This window comes from Rhinoraja longicauda, chromosome 2, assembly GCF_053455715.1.
Source record: "Rhinoraja longicauda isolate Sanriku21f chromosome 2, sRhiLon1.1, whole genome shotgun sequence".
In the NCBI taxonomy this organism is placed as follows: Eukaryota; Metazoa; Chordata; class Chondrichthyes; order Rajiformes; family Arhynchobatidae; genus Rhinoraja; species Rhinoraja longicauda.
Genome location: NC_135954.1, coordinates 1,567,208 through 1,588,199, shown reverse-complemented (window position 1 = coordinate 1,588,199; position 20,992 = coordinate 1,567,208). Strand labels below are relative to the sequence as shown.

The 20,992-nt window shown below is 50.8% G+C and overlaps 1 protein-coding gene across 1 annotated transcript in view; it reads right to left on the bottom strand.

The window, feature by feature from the left end:
* Nucleotides 1-18,829, bottom strand: part of nphp3 (nephronophthisis 3) — an 85,545-nt gene extending 66,716 nt beyond the window's left edge. Inside the window, exons 1-7 of the mRNA XM_078426544.1 lie at nucleotides 18,454-18,829; nucleotides 16,204-16,329; nucleotides 14,092-14,242; nucleotides 12,139-12,291; nucleotides 10,223-10,359; nucleotides 7,800-7,960; nucleotides 6,376-6,532 (exon numbers count right to left, since the gene is read on the bottom strand). Of these exons, the coding sequence (XP_078282670.1) occupies nucleotides 6,376-6,532; nucleotides 7,800-7,960; nucleotides 10,223-10,359; nucleotides 12,139-12,291; nucleotides 14,092-14,242; nucleotides 16,204-16,329; nucleotides 18,454-18,774 (1,206 nt within the window). The 5' untranslated portion in view covers nucleotides 18,775-18,829. The remainder of the gene's footprint in view (nucleotides 1-6,375; nucleotides 6,533-7,799; nucleotides 7,961-10,222; nucleotides 10,360-12,138; nucleotides 12,292-14,091; nucleotides 14,243-16,203; nucleotides 16,330-18,453) is intronic.
* Nucleotides 18,830-20,992: the final 2,163 nt, after the last annotated feature.

Genomic DNA, 20,992 nt, shown 5'->3' with positions numbered 1-20,992 from the left:
AAGGTACAAGGGACTGTAGATGACGTGATCTTGGGCAAAATAACTAATTGCTGGGGGAGCTCAGCAGCTCAGCCAGCATCGGAGAATGGGACGTGGAGGGAACGGACAAGCGACGTGGAGGGTCGGGAACCTTCTTCATACTGATGGAGTGGGGCGGGGGAGGGGGGAGAAAGCTGGGAAAGAGAGGTAGGGGCAGGCCAAAGCCTGGCGAGTGATAGGTGGATAGAGGTGGGGGGGGTGATAGGCAGATGGGTCATAGAGTCATCGAGTGATACAGTGTGGAAACAGGCCCTTCGGCTCAACTCGTCCACACCGGCCAACAATGTCCCAGCTACACTAGTCCCACTTGGTCCATATCCCTCCAAACCTGTCAATAGACAATAGGTGCAGGAGTAGGCCATTCGGCCATTCGAGCCAGCACTGCCATTCAATGTGATCATGGCTGATCATTCTCAATCAGTACCCCGTTCCTGCTTTCTCCCCATACCCCCTGACTGTGCTATCCTTAAGAGCTCTATCTAACTCTCTCTTGAATGCATTCAGAGAATTGGCCTCCACTGACTTCTGAGGCAGAGAATTCCACAGATTCACAACTCTCTGACTGAAATTGTTTCTCCTCATCTCCGTTCTAAATGGCCTACCCCATATTCTTAAACTGTGGCCCCTGGTTCTGGACTCCCCCAACATTGGGAACATGTTTCCTGCCTCTAACATGTCCAACCCCTTAATAATCTTATACGTTTCGATAAGATCCCCTCTCATCCTTCTAAATTCCAGTGTACACAAGCCTAGTCGCTCCAGTCTTTCAACATATGACAGTCCCGCCATTCCGGGAATTAACCTAGTAAACCTACGCTGCACGCTCTCAATAGCAAGAATATCCTTCCTCAAATTTGGAGACCAAAACTGCACACAGTACTCCAGGTGCGGTCTCACTAGGGCTCTGTACAACTGCTGAAGGACCTCTTTGCTCCTATACTCAACTCCTCTTGTTATGAAGGCCAACATTCCATTGGCTTTCTTCACTGCCTGCTGTACCTGCATGCTTCCTTTCAGTGACTGATGCACTAGGACACCCAGATCTCGTTGTACGTCCCCTTTTCCTAACTTGACACCATTCAGATAATACTCTGCCTTCCTATTCTTACCACCAAAGTGAATAACCTCACACTTATCCACATTAAACTGCATCTGCCATGCATCCGCCCACTCACACAACCTGTCCAAGTCACCCTGCAACCTCATAGCATCTTCCTCACAGTTCACACTACCACCTAGCTTTGTATCATCTGCAAATTTGCTAATGGTACTTTTAATCCCTTCATCCAAGTCATTGATGTATCCTATCCATGTACTGTCATATCCATGTATCCAGTCATTGTCTTATCCATGTACCTGTCCAACTGTTTCTTAAACAATGGGATAGTCCCAGCCTCAACTACCTCCTCTGGCAGCTTGTTCCATACACCCACCACCCTCTGTGTGAAAAAGTTACCCCTCAGATTCCTATTAAATCTTTTCCCCTTCACCTTGAACCTGTGTCCTCTGGTCCTCAATTCCACTACTCTGGGCAAGAGACTCTGTGCATCTACCCGATCTATTCCTCTCATGATTTTGTTCACCTCTATAAGATCTCCCCTCATCCTCCTGCGCTCCATGGAATAGAGACCCAGCCTACTCAACCTCTCCCTGTAGCTCACACCCTCTAGTCCTGGCAACATCCTCGTAAATCTTTTCTGAAGATTTTGGGTGCAGTATGTGACAAAGGTGGAGGTTGAAACAAAATGGTGTAAGATAAAGAGAGGAGTGGAGGAGTGAGATGTGAAGCTGGAGGGAAAGATATGAAAGGGGACGGGGGGTGAGAGGAGAGGGGAAACAGGGGGGATAAAGGGAATAGGAATAACTTCCTGTTATTGCAGAGTTCAGTTTCTAGACAAAGAAAATAGGTGCAGGAGGAGGCCATTTGGCCCTTCGAGCCAGCACCACCATTCATTGTGTTAATGGCTGATCATCCACAATCAGTAACCCGTGCCTGTCTTCTCCCCATATCCCTTGATTCCACTAGCCCCTAGAGCTCTATCAAACTCTCTTTTAAATCCATCCAGTGAATTGGCCTCCACTGCCCTCTGTGGCAGAGAATTCCGCAGATTCACGACTCTGCGTGGAAAAGTTTTTCTCACCACATTTTTAAATGGCCTCCCCTTTAATCTTAGATTGTGTGGCCCCTGGTTCTGGACTCCCCCAACATTGGGAACATTTTTCCTGCATCTAGCTTGTCCAGTCCTTTTATAATTTTATACGTCTCTATAAGATCCCCTCTCATCCTTCTAAACTCCAGTGAATACAAGCCCAGTCTTTCCAATCTTTCCTCATACGACAGTCCCGCCATCCCGGAGATTAACCTCGTGAACCTATGCTGCACTGCCTCAATAGCAAGGACATCCTTCCTCAAATTAGGAGACCAAAACTGCACACACTTTTCTGCACAATATTTCACTCATTCATTTAAGATGCCAGTAACAGCCACACAAGCCCCAGTGAGACCGCACCTGGAGTACTGTGTGCAGTTGTACAGGACCCTAGTGAGACTGCACCTGGAGTACTGTATGCAGTTGTACAGGGCCCTAGTGAGACCGCACCTGGAGTACTGTGTGCAGTTGTACAGGGCCCTAGTGAGACCGCACCTGGAGTACTGTGTGCAGTTGTACAGGGCCCTAGTGAGACTGCACCTGGAGTACTGTATGCAGTTGTACAGGGCCCTAGTGAGACCGCACCTGGAGTACTGTGTGCAGTTGTACAGGGCCCTAGTGAGACTGCACCTGGAGTACTGTATGCAGTTGTACAGGGCCCTAGTGAGACCGCACCTGGAGTACTGTGTGCAGTTGTACAGGGCCCTAGTGAGACCGCACCTGGAGTACTGTGTGCAGTTGTACAGGGCCCTAGTGAGACTGCACCTGGAGTACTGTATGCAGTTGTACAGGGCCCTAGTGAGACCGCACCTGGAGTACTGTGTGCAGTTGTACAGGGCCCTAGTGAGACCGCACCTGGAGTACTGTGTGCAGTTGTACAGGGCCCTAGTGAGACTGCACCTGGAGTGCTGTGTGCAGTTGTACAGGGCCCTAGTGAGACCGCACCTGGAGTACTGTGTGCAGTTGTACAGGGCCCTAGTGAGACCGCACCTGGAGTACTGTGTGCAGTTGTACAGGGCCCTAGTGAGACCGCACCTGGAGTACTGTGTGCAGTTGTACAGGGCCCTAGTGAGACCGCACCTGGAGTAGTGTGCAGTTGTACAGGGCCCTAGTGATACCGCACCTGGAGTACTGTGTGCAGTTGTACAGGGCCCTAGTGAGACCGCACCTGGAGTACTGTGTGCAGTTGTACAGGGCCCTAGTGAGACCGCACCTGGAGTACTGTGTGCAGTTGTACAGGGCCCTAGTGAGACTGCACCTGGAGTGCTGTGTGCAGTTGTACAGGGCCCTAGTGAGACCGCACCTGGAGTACTGTGTGCAGTTGTACAGGGCCCTAGTGAGACCGCACCTGGAGTACTGTGTGCAGTTGTACAGGGCCCTAGTGAGACCGCACCTGGAGTACTGTGTGCAGTTGTACAGGGCCCTAGTGAGACCGCACCTGGAGTAGTGTGCAGTTGTACAGGGCCCTAGTGATACCGCACCTGGAGTACTGTGTGCAGTTGTACAGGGCCCTAGTGAGACCGCACCTGGAGTACTGTGTGCAGTTGTACAGGGCCCTAGTGAGACCGCACCTGGAGTACTGTGTGCAGTTGTACAGGGCCCTAGTAGACTGCACCTCGAGTACTGTATGCAGTTGTACAGGGCCCTAGTGAGACCGCACCTGGAGTACTGTGTGCAGTTGTACAGGGCCCTAGTGAGACCGCACCTGGAGTACTGTGTGCAGTTGTACAGGGCCCTAGTGAGACCGCACCTGGAGTACTGTGTGCAGTTGTACAGGGCCCTAGTGAGACCGCACCTGGAGTACTGTGTGCAGTTGTACAGGGCCCTAGTGAGACCGCACCTGGAGTACTGTGTGCAGTTGTACAGGGCCCTAGTGAGACCGCACCTGGAGTACTGTGTGCAGTTTTGGTCTCCAAATTTGAGGAAGGATATTCTTGCTATTGAGGGCGTGCAGCGTAGGTTCACTAGGTTAATTCCCGGAATGGCGGGACTGTCGTATGTTGAAAGGCTGGAGCAATTAGGCTTGTATACACTGGAATTTAGAAGGATGAGGGGGGATCTTATTGAAACATATAAGATAATTAGGGGATTGGACACATTAGAGGCAGGAAACATGTTCCCAATGTTGGGGGAGTCCAGAACAAGGGGCCACAGTTTAAGAATAAGGGGTAGGCCATTTAGAACGGAGATGAGGAAGAACTTTTTCAGTCAGAGAGTGGTGAAGGTGTGGAATTCTCTGCCTCAGAAGGCAGTGGAGGCCAGTTCATTGGATGCTTTCAAGAGAGAGCTGGATAGAGCTCTTAAGGATAGCGGAGTGAGGGGGTATGGGGAGAAGGCAGGAATGGGGTACTGATTGAGAGTGATCAGCCATGATCGCATTGAATGGCGGTGCTGGCTCGAAGGGCTGAATGGCGTACTCCTGCACCTATTGTCTATTGTCTATTGTCTATTGTCTATTGTCTATTTGTCCCACACCAGGGAAATTTCCAGTCCCTTTTTGCTGTTTTATTTCACTCACATGTTTAAACTGTAATGTTGCATTCTTAATGTTTTAATGTTTTACGATTTATTCTCAATTGTTTACTGTGTGTTGGTGTTGTTACTTGCAAGCGGAGCACCAAGCCACATTCCTTGTATGTGCACATACTTGGCCAATAAACTTATTCAATACAATTCAATTCAAAGATAGACACAAAATGCAGGAGTAACTCAGCGGGACAGGCAGTGCAAAATCAACATGGCTTTCCCCACCAACGTTACGTATCTTGCTATTGAACGACACACAACCACACGCAATGCTGGGAGGCTAGTGAAATAGTGAGCGGCCTGGACAGAGTGGATGTGGAGAGGATGTTCCCACCAGTGGGAGAGTCTAGGACCAGAGGGCACAGCCTCAGAATAAGATTCAAGATTCAAGATTCAATTTAGTTGCCACATGTACCAATTAAGGTCCATTGAAAAGGATGTTCCTTTAGGAAGGAGATGAGGAGGAATTTCTTTAGTCAGACGGTGGTGAATCTGTGGGATTCTTTGCCACAGACGGCTGTGGAGGCCAAAAGTCAGTGGATATATTTAAGGCAGAGATAGATAGATTCTTGATTAGTGCGGGTGTCAGGGGTTATGGTGAGAAGGTAGGAGAATGGTGTTAGGAGGGAGAGATAGATCAGCCACGATTGAATAGTGGAGTAGACTTGATGGGCCGAATGGCCTAATTCTGCTCCTTTCTCTTATGAGGCAAAAAATGTCATCGTGCAACAATTTTTTTTAAATTCCAAGTGGAAAGAGAAGCCACCATTATTGACAGCCTAACATTGCTACTATCACTTATGAACAAGAACTTAGACTCGAATATAGACACAAAATGCTGGAGTAACTCAGCGGGACAGGCAGCATCTCTGGAGAGAAGGAACAGGTGATGTTTCAAGTTGAGACCCTTCTTCAGACTGAGGGACCCGATTCTGCTCCAGCATTGTGTGTCTATCTTCGATTTAAACCAGCATCTGCAGTTCTTTCCTACACACAGGGTTGCCAACCGTCCCGTATTAGCTAAATTGGTTTGTCCCGTACAGGACTGATCTTATCCCTTATTAGGCCCTGACGGCGCTGTAGGCACGGACATTGTAGGCCCGGACACTGTAGGCCCGGACACCGTTGGCCCGGACACTTTAGGCCAGGGGCCGCTGTAGTCCCGAACAGTGTAGGCCCGGACGCTGTAGGCCCGGACGCTGTAGGCCCGGATGCTGTAGGCCCGGACGCTGTAGGCCCGGACACTGTAGGCCCGGATGCTGTCGGCCCGGACACTGTAGGCCCGGTCACTGTAGGCCAGGGGCCGCTGTAGTCCCGGACAGTGTAGGGAAGCCCGGGCGCCACCTGACGGAGGTTGCGTAGCAACCAGCCTCCCGGCCCGGGCGGCCGCCATTGGTGGAGCGGGAGCACGTGGCCGCTGGCTGGGTGAGGTCACGTGGGGAGCGGGGCGGTGACGTCACCTTGTCCCTTATTTGGGAGTGAGGAAGTTGGCAACCCCTACATACACATGAACTTAGACTCGATGGGATGAATGGCCTAATTCTGCCCAATGACTTAAGAGGCTAAAAATTTAATTGAGTAATTAAATTTCCAAAACAATTCAAAGTGAAGTGAGTAGCAGGACCCCACAGCCAGCGTTCTCGGTCGCTGCGCACTTTACCTTTGCTCTTTGCGAATGGTTTGCATCCGATATTTTGCCGATCAGCCGGAGTGCTTCCTCAGAACTGCCACCATCCTCAGGCAGGCTGTGGTAGATCACCAGAGGTTTGGTCTCAGAGTTCTTCAGGAAACATTCTTCACAGTCCTCTTCCAGACATCTTGTGCAAGGAAAAAAAAGGCACAAAGGTCACAGTTGCATTGAATTGAATTGAATAAGTTTATTGGCCAAGTATGTGCACATACAAGGAATGTGCCTTGGTGCTCCGCTCGCAAGTAACAACACGAACATACAGTAAACAATTAAGAATAAAGCATAAAACATTAAGGATACAACATTACAATTTAAACATATGAGTGAAATAAACCAGAGCAAAAAGAGACCACAGACTTTGGTTATTGAGTAGAACTACAACTCGTGGAAGAAAAGCTGTTTTTATGTCTGGCTGTGGCTGCTTTGACAGTTCGGAGTCGCCTTCCAGAGGGAAGTGCTTCAAAGAGTTTGTGGCCAGGGTGTGAGGGGTCAGAGATGATCTTGCCCACTCGCTTCCTGGCCCTTGCAGTGTACAGTTGGTCAATGGGGGGAAGGTTGCAGCCAACAACCTTCTCAGCTGTGCGAACGATCTGTTGCAGCCTCCGGATGTGGTGCTTGGTGGCTGAGCCAAACCAGACCATGATGGAGAAGGTGAGGACCGACTCAATGATAGCAGTATAGAATTGGCAATGATGGTCAACAATAAAAATACTGGAGGGTGCAACAAATAGGTTTATTTGATTAGTGCGGGTGTCAGGGGTTATGGGGAGAAGGCAGGAGAATGGGGTTACGAGGGAGAGATAGATCAGCCGTGATTGAATTGTGGAGTGGACTTGATGGGCCGAATGGCCTAATTCTGCTCCTATCACATAAACTTATGAAGTTTAGTTTAATGTACGAAATAATACGGTAGAACTTTTTTTTTCCCAGGGGGGAAATTAATCTGCCAATAGTCATAAAAACACAAAATACATGAAAAATGAAATTAAAGTGATGAGCAGAAAGGATTGGATAGGTGATGAGTGCTGGAGTAACTCAGCGGGCCAGGCAGAATCTCTGTTTATTTGTAATCTGGCATCTGAAAATCTTGGTGTCTACATACAGTTTTTCTCCCCATAGGTGCTGCCTGACCCGCTGAGTTACTCCAGCACTCTGTGAAACGTCACCTATCCATGTTCTCCACAGATGCTGCCTGACCCGCTGAGTTACTCCAGCACTCTGTGAAACGTCACCTATCCATGTTCTCCACAGATGCTGCCTGACCCGCTGAGTTACTCCAGCACTCTGTGAAACGTCACCTATCCATGTTCTCCACAGATGCTGCCTGACCCGCTGAGTTACTCCAGCACTCTGTGTCTTTCTTTATTTTTAAATGGTTATATAAATATCCTTACCTGGGCAAAGCAGTGCCGAGGAAGGCGAGACACAAGGAGCTTTTCTCAATCTCCCACCTTCTCTCCGTTAAGTACTGATGTGAATTATCCGCTGGGAAGTGGACCATGAGGAAAAAGTGACCGAGGCTGTCGCAGATAGTTTGCAGCTTCGGCGAGTATTCCTGTCAGCACCAGAAGCCACATTGTCATAACAATCAAAGCTTCACCATAACAGCAAGCCAACGGCACGCAGTTGAAGGGATGTGGATGAGAGAACTCAGTCCATGAATGGTGGAGATTGGATCACAGTGTAATACAGTATGGAAACAGGATCACAGTCATAGTCATACAGCATGGAAGCAGGCCCTTCGGCCCAACTTGCCCACACCGACCAACATGTCCCATCTACACTTTTTAGCGATACAGCACGGAAACAGGCCCTTCGGCCCACCGGGTCCGCGCCGACCAGCGATCCCCGCACACTAACACTATCCTTCACCCACTAGGGACAATTTCTACATTTACCAAGCCAATTAACCTACAAACCTGCACGTCTTTGGAGTGTGGGAGGAAACTGAAGATCTCGGAGAAAACCCACGCAGATCACGAGGAGAACGTACAAACTCCGTACAGACAGCACCCATAGACAATAGACAATAGGTGCAGGAGTAGGCCATTCGGCCCTTTGAGCCAGCACCGCCGTTCAATGTGATCATGGCTGATCATTCTCAATCAGTACCCCGTTCCTGCCTTCTCCCCATACCCTCTGACTCCGCTATCCTTAAGAGCTCTATCTAGCTTCTCTTGAATGCATTCAGAGAATTGGCCTCCACTGCCTTCTGAGGCAGAATATTCCACAGATTTACAACTCTCTGACTGAAAAAGCTTTTCCTCATCTCCGTTCTAAATGGCCTACCCCTTATTCTTAAACTGTGGCCCCTGGTTCTGGACTCCCTCAACATTGGGAACATGTTTCCTGCCTCTAACATGTCCAACCCCTTCATAATATTATACGTTTCGATAAGATCCCCTCTCATCCTGACCCTGACTAATGCTGCCTGACCCGCTGAGTTACCCCAGCATTTTGCATCTATCTGTGACCACATGTTTGGTTCTGGCTTGGCATTTAAAATGAGGGGGGAAAGATTTGAAGTGAGGGGAGAAAGATTTAAGGTGAGGGGGGAATGATTTAAGGTGAGGGAGGGGAAGATTTAAGGTGGGGGGGGGAGATTTAAGGTGGGGGGGGAAGATTTAAGGTGACGGGGGGGGAAATTTAATAGAAACCTGAGGGGTAACTTTTCCACACAGAGGGTGGTGAGTGAATGGGACGAGCTGCCGGAGGAGGTCGTTGAGGCTGGGACTATCGTAACGTTTAAGAGACAGTTGGACAGGTACATGGATAGGACAGGTTTTAGAGGGATGTGGACCAAGGGCAGGCAGGTGGGACTGGTGTAGATGGGGCATGTTGGTCGGCATGGGCAAGTTGGGCCAAAGGGCCTGTTTCCACGTTGTATCACTGAACTAAACCTTCTTCCCCCCCGAACCATACCACTAGCCAAAATCCTTGCAGCCAATCTCCAAACATTGGTGCAGCGGGTAGAGCTGCTGCCTCACAACGCCAGTGACCCAGGTTCCCTCCCGACTATGGGTGCTGTCTGTACGGAGTTTGTACGTTCTCCCTGTGACCTGCGTGGGTTTTCTCCGAGATCTTCGGTTTCCTCCCACACTCCAAAGGCGTGCAGGTTTGTAGGTTAATTGGCTGGGTATAAAATGTTCTTCTCCGTGGATTGTCACCGTGTCGTGGTGGAGAAGCTCGTGTGGTCCTGAGACCCTGAGAGCGATGCCGTCTGGAGCTACACTCCTGGTAGGGTCACCCATGGGGGTAAGGTCGAGGGGGAGGGAGGTCCCTGACAAAGAGCGATCCAACCAAGACCTCAACGGTGGAACAGGCGGAGGGAGGATGATGGCAGCTGACTTTAGTGGAGCGTCACAACGGCTGGGAAGGCGGATGGATGAAGGCTGCAGCAGAAAAGGGTCCCCGGTCGTCTTGGACTCCACGCCACTGGATCCTGACCCAGATCTGTCAAGGACCGTGTGGTGGCTGTCTGTGCACCAGTCTCCCCACGTTAAACAAAGTCACGCACAGGGGTCCCACCCTATGGAGAGGACAGTCACACTCGCCTCCAGTGACCACCGATGATGATGATAAAATGTAAACATTGTCCCTTGTGTGTGCAGGACAGCGTTAGTGTGCGGGGGTCGCTGGTCGGCGCGGACTCGATTACGCGCAGTAGCTCTAAACTAAACTAAACACTTCCCCCCCTTAACCCCTCCCCTCCCCCCTGCTAACTTCCCACCAACACCTCCCCACCCCCCCCTCCCGCAAATCCTTGCAGCCAATCTACAGACATGAGGCGGCGGGTTGCTGGTGAACGTGGGCGTACCTGGAGGAAGAGGTCCACCTGTGGCTGGGTGTCTGCTGCGGTGTTGATCAGGTAACAGCGCACGGTGTTGCTGCACAGCCCGCGGGGCAGAGATGGCGTCACCTGCAGCAAACTGGCCACGGCCGCATCCCAGTCATCTGGATAAAGACAGCGGCAGGTTGGCCTTCATAACGAGACGAGTTCAGTACAGCAACAAAGAGCTCCTTCTGCAGTTGTACAGGGCCCTGGTGAGACCGCATCTGGAGTACTGTGTGCAATTTTGGTCTCCCAATATGAGGAAGGATATTCTTGCTATTGAGGGCGTGCAGCGTAGGTTCACCAGGTTAATCCCCGGGATGGCGGGACTGTCATATGACCAAAGACTGGAAAGACTGGGCTTGTATTCACTGGAGTTTAGAAGGATGAGAGGGGATCTTACAGAGACGTATGAAATTATAAAAGGACTGGACAAGCTAGATGCAGGAAAAATGTTCCCAATGTTGGGGGAGTCCAGAACCAGGGGCCACAGTCTTAGAATAAAGGGGAGGCCATTTAAAACTGAGGTGAGAAGGAACTTTTTCACCCAGAGAGTTGTGAATTTGTCCAATTCTCTGCCACAGAGGGCAGTGGAGGCCGATTCACTGGATGAATTTAAGAGAGAGTTAGATAGAGCTCTAGGGGCTAGTGGAATCAAGGGATATGGGGAGAAGGCAGGCACGGGTTACTGATTGTGGATGATCAGCCATGATCACAATGAATGGCGGTGCTGGCTCGAAGGGCCGAATGGCCTCCTCCTGCACCTATTTTCTATGTTTCTATGGTATCAAACATCACTCCCACACCCGCTCAATGTACCACCATGCCCACACACACAACACGTCATCACAAAATGCTGGAGTAACTCAGCCGGTCGGGCAGCACCTTGGAGAGAAGGAATGGGTGACGTTTCGGGAAGGGTCTCGACCCGAAACGTCACCCATTCCTTCTCTCCAAGATGCTGCCTGACCCGCTGAATTACTTCAGCGTTTTGTGTCTACCTTCGATTTGTACCAGCACCTGCAGTTATTTTCCTACACAACACGTCATCACATCACATGAACCCAGGGTGCAGCGTTAACAGAGATCCCAACGTGCAACACACAGAAAATAGGTGCAGGAGGCCATTCGGCCCATCGAGCCAGCACCGCCATTCAATGTGATCATGGCTGATCATCCACAATCAGTAACCCGTGCCTGCCTTCTCCCCATATCCCTTGATTCCACTAGCCCCTAGACCTCTATCTAACTCTCTTTTAAATTCATCCAGTGAATTGGCCTCCACTGCCCTCTGTGGCAGAGAATTCCACAAATTCACAACTCTCTGGGTGATTTCTTTTTTTCTCACCTCAGTTTTAAATGGCCTCCCCTTTATTCTAAGACTGTGGCCCCTGGTTCTGGACTCCCCCAACTTTGGGAACATTTTTCCTGCATCCAGCTTGTCCAGTCCTTTTATAATTTTATACGTCTCTATAAGATCCCCTCTCATCCTTCTAAACTCCAGTTAATACAAGCCCAGTCTTTCCAATCTTTCCTCATATGACAGTCCCGCCATCCCAGGGATCAATCACGTGAACCTACGCTGCACTGCCTCAATAACAAGGACGTCCTTCCTCAAATAAGTGCTAACATGGTGAAATAGTTTTCCTTACAAACAAGGCTGCACTCCCAGCTGCATTGTGAATTCCACGGTGGCGTGTTGGCGTGACAGTCCCGCCATCCCGGGACTTAACCTGGTGAACCTACGCCGCACAGCCTCAATAGCAAATAGGGTTGTGGGGGGAAGGCAGGTGAATGGGGTTAGGAGGGAGAGATAGATCAGCCAGGATTGAATGGCGGAGTAGACTCGACTGGCCGAATGGCCTCATTCTGCTCCTATCACTACAGATCGTATCGCTTACCTCGGTTGACATTGATAAAAGGTCCCTCCATGTCGATGGCACTTTGTGCAAACTCTGGGCCTCGGAAGTTCTGCTGAAGCTGTATCGTACTGCCCATCGACGGCTCACTGCCCAGCACTCCTCCACCCCAGTAATCACACTGAGTGCCTGTGGCTGGAAGACAGAAGCACAGGTGGAGACGAGGATGGGGTTCGACAGTTAACTACACCAAGTAGACCCGTTGGGCCCAAACCTCTCCTGCATTGGTGCAGCACCCTCTCCTCTCCCCCCCCCCTCTCCTCCCCTCTCCACCCTCCCCCCTCCCCTACTCCCCCTCTCCCTCCCCTCTCCCCCCATCCCTCCCCCTCCCTCCCCCTCTCCTCCCATCCCCCCACCCACCACCTTTCAATCTAGCACCTTTATCTAGTATATCCAGCACTCTGAATCCTTTCATAGTCATAGTATAATCAGACCCTCAGTCTCAACTCGTTCATGCTGACCAAGTTCATGTTCAATAGTATTAGGAGCAGAATTAGGCCATTCGGCCCAGAGTCTACTCCGCTATTCAATCATGGCTGATCTATCTCTCCCTCCTAACCCCATTCTCCTGCCTTCTCCCGGTTACACCCGCACTAATCAGAATAGTGAAAGGTCTGGATAGAGTGGATGTGGAGAGGATGTTTCCACTAGTGGGAGAGTCTAGGACCAGAGGGCACAGCCTCAGAATTAAAGAACGTTCCTTTAGGAAGGAGATGAGGAAGAATTTCTTTAGTCAGAGGGTGGTGAATCTGTGGGATTCGTTGCCACAGACGACTGTGGAGGCCAAGTCAGTGGATATATTTAAGGCAGAGATAGATAGATTGTTGATCAGTGCGGGTGTCAGGGGTTATGGGGAGAAGGCAGGAGAATGGGGTTAGACTTGCTGGGCCGAATGGCCTAATTGCACTCCTATCACTTATGAACTTGCAGGATTGACTGAATCCCACGACAGAAAGCAAAGAACACACGGCACTTAGCCGAGCCAGACACACGTTTATTCCCGTCTATTCCAGAAGCCACTTTTACCTACATTCTCCCCAATCATAACCTGTGTGCAGATAAGGCCAATTAGTGCGTCTGACCTTGGGAGTTATTGTTGTGCTCTTGTGGCTGGCAGCAGAGTCACGAGAAAGTCCAGCCACAAGAGCACAATAACAACTCCAAGATCACACGCAATAATTGGCCTTATCTGCACACGAATGTTCCACAAACCTATGGACTAAAGGTGTATAGAAAGGAGGAGGAGGAGGAGGAAAGAAGTAGAAGCAAATTTTTTTTTAAAAAACATTCCACTGCAGATGCTGGTTTAAATCGAAGGTAGACACAAAATGCTGGACAGGCAGCATCTGTGGAGAACATGGATAGGTGACGTTTCACAGAGTGCTGGAGTAACTCAGCGGGTCGGGCAGCATCTGTGGAGAACATGGATAGGTGACGTTTCACAGATTGCTGGAGTAACTCAGCGGGTCAGGCAGCATCTGTGAAGAACATGGATAGGTGACGTTTCACAGAGTGCTGGAGTAACTCAGCGGGTCGGGCAGCATCTGTGGAGAACATGGATAGGTGACGTTTCACAGAGTGCTGGAGTAGCTCAGTGGGTCAGGCAGCATCTGTGGAGAACATGGATAGGTGACGTTTCACAGAGTGCTGGAGTAGCTCAGTGGGTCAGGCAGCATCTGTGGAGAACATAGATAGGTGACGTTTCACAGAGTGCTGGAGTAACTCAGCGGGTCAGGCAGCATCTGTGGGGAACATGGATAGGTGACGTTTCACAGAGTGCTGGAGTAACTCAGCGGGTCAGGCAGCATCTGTGGGGAACATGGATAGGTGACGTTTCACAGAGTGCTGGAGTAGCTCAGCGGGTCAGGCAGCATCTGTGGAGAGGAGGAATGGGTGAGGTTTCGGGTGGAGACTAAAGGTGTGTGATGGTTTTACCCATGACGTCAGTGTGGTTGTCGTCGGAGTCGGAGTCCGCTGCATCAGACACCTGGATGCCCTGGGCCTGCAGCCTCTGCAACTTGGCCTCCAGATCGCGTTTCGCTCGGAGCAGGTCCTGGATTTCCTTCTCTTTAGTTTCACGGAAAATCTGAGGACAGAACGGTGGCACATCAGCGGCTGGCAACGAGTAACAAACATAGACACATAGAAAAGTAGGTAGAAACCTGGGGCCACAGTTTGAGAATAAGGGGTAGGCCATTTGGAACGGAGATGAGGAAAAACTTTTTCACCCAGAGAGTTGTGAATCTGTGGAATTCTCTGCCTCAGAAGGCAGTGGAGGCTAATTCTCTGGAGGCTTTCAAGAGAGAGCTAGATAGAGCTCTTAATGTGCTCCTCGCCCGCCCAACCTCTCCCTGTAGCTCACACTCTTGAATCCTGGCAACATCCTCGTCAATCCTCTCTGCATTTTTTCCAGCTTAATCTTAGACAATAGATGCAGGAGTAGGCCATTCGGCCCTTCAAGCCAGAAACACCATTCAATGTGATCATGGCTGATCATTATCAATCAGTACCCCGTTCCTGCCTTCTCCCCATACCCCCTGACTCCGCAATCATTAAGAGCTCTATCTAGCTCTCTCTTGAAAGCCTCCAGAGAATTGGCCTCCACTGCCTTGCCCTTAGAGTTCTGTCTAACTCTCTTTTAAATTCATCCAGAGAATTGGCCTCCACTGCCTTCTGTGGCAGAGAATCCCACAAATTCACAACTCTGTGGGTGAAAACGTTTCTTCACACCTCAGTTTTATTCTTAGACTGTGGCCCCTGGTTCTGGACTCCCCCAACATTGGGAACATTTTTCCTGCATCTAGCTTGTCCAGTCCTTTTATAATTTTGTACGTTCTCTCCAGAGATGCTGCTTGTCCCGCTGAGTTCCTCCAGCATTTTGTGTCTACATCTCATCTACCTTCCTGCCTGTTTGCTGAACCTACACATTATCTTTCAGTGATCGCGTACAAGGACATCCTGGGACTTTCCAATCTCCAACAGCTTTCCGTTTCTCACTACTTCAAAAATAACTTGCCTTTCTATTTTTGCTATTAAAGTGGACATCATCGAATCTTTTCACATTATGAAGGTGTTGCCTCACAGTGCCAGGGACCCGGGTTCGATCCTGACTGTGGGTGCTGTCTGTATGGAGTTTGTACGTGAAGACGGGTCTGAAGAAGGGTCTCGACCCGAAACGTCACACATTCCTTCTCTCCAAAGAGGCTGCCTGCCCCGCTGAGCGACTCCAGCTCTTTGTGCCTATTTTCGGTTTAAACCAGCGTCTGCAGTTCCTTCCTACACAGAGTTTATACGTTCTCCCCGTGACCACGCGGGTTTTCCACCGGGTACTACAGTATCCCCCCACAATCCGAAGATATGCGGACTTGTAGGTTGATAGGCCCTGTGTAAATTGCCGCTAGTGTGTACGGAGTGGATGAGATTGTGGGATGAAAACATAGAAAGATAGACAATAGGTGCAGGAGGAGGCCATTGGGCCATTCGAGCCAGCACCGCCATTCATTGTGATCATGGCTGACCATCCACAATCAGTAACCCGTGCCTGCCTTCTCCCCATACCCCTTGATTCCACTAGCCCCTAGACCTCTATCTAACTCTCTTTTAAATTCATCCAGTGAATTGGCCTCCACTGCCCTCTGTGGCAGAGAATTCCACAAATTCACAACTCTGGGTGATTTTTTTTTCTCACCTCAGTTTTAAATGGCCTCCCCTTTATTCTAAGACTGTGGCCCCTGGTTCTGGACTCCCCCAACATTGGGAACATTTTTCCTGCATCCAGCTTGTCCAGTCCTTTTATAATTTTATACGTCTCTATAAGATTCCCTCTCATCCTTCTAAACTCCAGTGAATACAAGCCCAGTCTTTCCAATCTTTCCTCATATGACAGTCCCGCCATCCCAGGGATCAATCACGTGATCCTACACTGCACTGCCTCAATAGCAAGGACTTCCTTCCTCAAATAAGTGCTAGCATGGTGAAATAGTTTTCCTTACAAAGACTGCACTCCCAGCAGCATTGTGAATTCCACGGTGGCGTGTTTGCATTTACCTTAAACTGCCTTTTTACTTTATCTCTGTCGTGCTCAAAGGTAGCAGCCCTTTCCATGGCCTGGTACTTGGCCTCCAGTGCACTTTCCTTCTCTCGTAGGATCTTCTGGTAGGTTTTCTGGAGAGCCTGAAAGATATAATTATCAGGAGTGGAAGCAGGCAACTGCTAATGCTGGTTTACAACAAAAAATCAGAGTGCTGGAGTAACGCAGCGGGTCAGGCAGCATCTGTGGAGAACATGGATAGGTGACGTTTCACAGAGTGTTGGAGTAACTCAGCGGGTCAGGCATCATCTGTGGAGAACATGGATAGGTGACGTTTTGCATTGAGTCCCTTCTTCAGACTGATCGAATCAGTCTGGATACCTGAATAAGGGTCCTGACCAGAAATCTCCAGAGATGCTGCCTGACCCGCTGAGTTACTCCAGCACTCTGTGAAACGTCACCTATCCATATTCTCCACAGATGCTGCCTGACCCGCTGAGTTACTCCAGCACTCTGTGAAACGTCACCTATCCATATTCTCCACAGATGCTGCCTGACCCGCTGAGTTACTCCAGCACTCTGTGAAACGTCACCTATCCATGTTCTCCACGATGCTGCCTGACCCGCTGAGTTACTCCAGCACTTTGACTCTATTTAAAATCGATTTTCAGCAATTTCAACCCAGATCCACAGATTCACCACCCTCTGACTGAAGAAATTCCTCCTCATCTCCTTCCAAAAGGAACGCCTATTGAGTAGGACGATTGTATTGGGTGATCGCAGGTAATCTTCTGGAAAGTGCATGGAAAGATTCGTCACGCCCCAGTGCCACCTACTGTGTCAGGGTTTTGGGGGTCACTGGTCCTCCTCTGACCATCAGGTCCATAAATCAACAAGGAAGTCATTCTACAACCCAAGTAAATCATCCTCGTTAATCCTAGTCGCAACAGAGGCAGAGCCCCCCCTAGTCCTTACCTTTCCCCCCGCCAGCCTCCGCATCCAACACCTCATCCTCCGAGACCTTTGCCACCTCCAACGGGATCCCACCACCGGCCACACCTTCCCATCCCCACCCCTTTCCGCCTTCCGCAGAGACCGTTCCCTCCGCAACTCCCTGGTTAACTCATACTTTCCCACCCAAAGCCACCCCCTCCCCAGGTACCTCCCCCTGCAACCGCAGAAGATGCAACTCCTGTGCTAATACCTCCTCCCTCACCTCCATCCAGGGACCCCGTCAGTGCTTGCAACTGAGAGAGAGGTTGACATATACCTCCTCTCACCTCCATCCAGGGACCCCGTCAGTGCTTGCAACTGAGAGAGAGGTTGACATATACCTCCTCTCACCTCATCTACTGCATCTGGTGTTCCCAATGTGGCCTCCTGTACAGTGGCAACACCAAACGGTGAGCATTTGGGCAAATACTTGCCTACTTGACCTCCACGTTGCCAACCATTTTAACTCTCCTTCCCATTCCCACACTCACCTACTGTCTATTGAGTAGGACGATTGTATTAGGTGATCACAGGTAATCCTCTGGAAAGTGCATGAAAAGTGCTGTCACGCCCCAGTGCCACCTACTGCGTCAGGGTTTTGGGTCACTGGTCCTTCTCTGACCATCAGGTCCATAAATCAACAAGGAAGTCAATCTACAACCCAAGTACACGTATGATGAGCGTTTGTCGGCACTGGGCCTGCACTCGCTGGAGTTTAGAAGGATGAGGGGAAGCCTTATTGAAACTTAACGAATAGCAAAAGGCCCGGATAGAGTGGATGTGGAGAGGATGTTTCCACTAGTGGGAGAGTCTAGGACCAGAGGGCACAGCCTCGGAATTAAAGGACGTTCCTTTTGGAAGGAGATGAGGAGGAATTTCTTCAGTCAGAGGGTGGTGAATCTGTGGATCTGGGTTGAAACTGCTGAAAATCGATTTTAAATAGTCAAAGTGCTGGAGTAACTCAGCGGGTCAGGCAGCATCTGTGGAGAACATGGATAGGTGACGTTTCACAGAGTGCCGGAATAACTCAGCGGGTCAGGCAGCATCTGTGGAGAACATGGATAGGTGACGTTTCACAGAGTGCTGGAGTAACTCAGCAGGACAGGCAGCATCTGTGGAGAACATGGATAGGTGACGTTTCACAGAGTGCCGGAGTAACTCAGCGGGTCGGGCAGCATCTGTGGAGGGAAGGAGTGGGTGATGTTTCGGGCAGGGACCTTTCTTCAGGCTGGGTGAAGCACCGTTAAGTCAGGGCCCGGAGCGTGCTTGCTCACCTGCAGCTCCGCCCGCAGCCTTTTGTTCTCCTTGTCCAGTTTGGTCTCCCGTTTCTGCATGGAGGAGATGTCGTTGTTCTTGCTGACGCGGAAGATGTCGTACTCTTTCTTCAGCCGCTCGTACTCGGCGCCGTACTCCAGGTCGACGGAGGCCGTGGATTTGAAGCTGGCCCCGATGACGCGCGGGGCCCGGCGGAAGGAGCTCCTCAGGAGCCGCGCCTTGGGTTTGACCTCCACCGGAATCTCGCAGGCTTCCCCTCCACCTCCATCCGTGTCCTCCATCACTTCGCTCGCACCCACCAGCGAAGAGGCCGTCCCCATCTCGCCAACGGCACGACCTTTACACAGACAACAGGCAATAGACAATAGGTGCAGGAAGAGGCCATTCAGCCCTTCGAGCCAGCACCGCCATTCACCGTGACCATGGCTGATCGTCCACAATCAGTACCCCGTTCCTGCCTTCTCCCCATACCCTCTGACTCCGCTATCCATAAGAGCTCTATATACAGTCAGCTCGTGGCTTCACCGTCTCCCCACTAACAACTGACAAGACAAACAAAACATGTCAAAGGTATTTATTCACAAAATGCTGGAGTAACTCAGCAGGTCAGGCAGCATCCGGGAGAGAAGGAATGGGTGACGTTTCGGGTCGAGACCCTTCTTCAGGCTGATGTCAGGGGGGCAGGACAAAGGAAGGATATAGGTGGAGACAGGAAGATAGAGGGGGAACTGGGAAGGAGGAGGGGAAGGGAGGGACAGAGGAACTATCTAAAGTTGGGGAAGTCAATGTTCATACCACTGGGCTGCAAACTGCCCAGGCGAAATATGAGGTGCTGTTCCTCCAATTTCCGGTGGGCCTCACTATAGTTTCATGTCATACGTTTTAGAAACATAGAAACATACAAAAAGATGCAGGAGGAGGCCATTTGGCCCTTCGAGCCAGCACCACCATTCACTGTGATCATGGCTGATCATCCACAATCAGTAACCCGTGCCTGCCTTCTCCCCATATCCCTTGATTCCACTAGCCCCTAGAGCTCTATCTAACTCTCTTTTAAATCCATCCAGTGAATTGGCCTCCACTGCCCTCTGTGGCAGAGAATCCCACACATTCACAACTCTCTGGGTGATTTTTTTTTTTCTCACCTCAGTTTTAAATGGCCTCCCCTTTATTCTTAAGACTGTGTTCTTTAAGTCTTCGAAGTTTAAGAACAGAACTAGTGTACTGGATGACCGCTGGGCTGAAGGCTTGTTTCCACACTCAGAAGTTCGAGAAGCAGAATTAGGCCATTCAGCCTATCGAGTCTACTCCGCCATTCAATCATGGCTGATCTATCTCTCCCTCCTAACCCCATTCTCCTGCCTTCTCCCCATAACCCCTGACACCCGTAGTAATCGTCTTTGGGATGTGGGAGGAACCCGGAGCACCCGGAAAAAACCCACGAGGTCACAATGAGAACGTGCAAACCACACACACAGACAGCAATCCGAAGTCAGGATCGATCCCAGGGTCTCTGGCGCTGTGAGAAAGCGACCTCTACACCCAGAGAGTTGTGAATCTGTGGATTTCTCCTCCACAGAGGGCAGTGGAGGCCAATTCACTGGATGTTTTCAAGTGAGAGTTAGATAGAGCTCTTGGGGCTAACGGAATCAAGGGATATGGGGAGAAAGCAGGCACGAGTTACTGATTGAGGATGATCAGCCATGATCACAGTGCATGGCGGTGCTGACTGGAAGGGCCGAATGGCCTCCCCCTGCACCTATTGTCCACATTCTATGTTTCTACACGCTGCCAGATTTATCGTGCTGTAGATTAAAATTGTTCTCGGGGGAGGGGAGGGAGGGCAATGGGGTGAGAGAGGGGAGGGGGTGAACGGTGCCAGGGTTGGGGGAAGAGGTGGGAGGGAGGGAGGGGACAGGGGCTGGGGTGGGGGTGAGGGAATGGATTTGGGGGCAGCTGTGGGAGGGGGTGAGGGGGTGGGATGGGCGGGGATAAGGGTAGATTCAGGGTGAGCAAGGGGAGACAGATGAGGACGGGGAGGATCTTGAATACAGCACCTTGTTTTCTCTCTCCCTCTCCCTCTTCCACTTACTTTCTCTCCCTCTCCCTTACCCCCTCTCTCTCTCCCTCCCCCTCCCTCTCCTCCACTCTCCCCCTCACCCCCTCCCTCTCCACCTCTCTTTCCTCTCCCTCCCCCCCTCCCTCCCCCTCCCCCTCCTTCTCTCCCCCTCTCCCTCCCCCTCTCCCACTTACTTTCCCTCTCCCTCACCCTCTCCCCCTCTCCTCCCCCCCTCTCCCCCTCTCTTTCCCACTTACTTTCTCTCCCTCTCCCTCCCTCCCTCTCTCTCTCTCTCCCTTTCTCTCCCACTACTTTCTCTCCCACACTCCCTCCCTCCATCTCTCTCCCCCTCTCCCCCTCCATCTCTCTCCCCCTCTCCCACTTACTTTCTCTCCCTCTCCCTCCTCCCTCTCCCTCTCCCTCCCTCCCTCTCCATCCCCCTCCCTCTCCCTCCCTTTCCCTCTCCCTCCCACACTCCC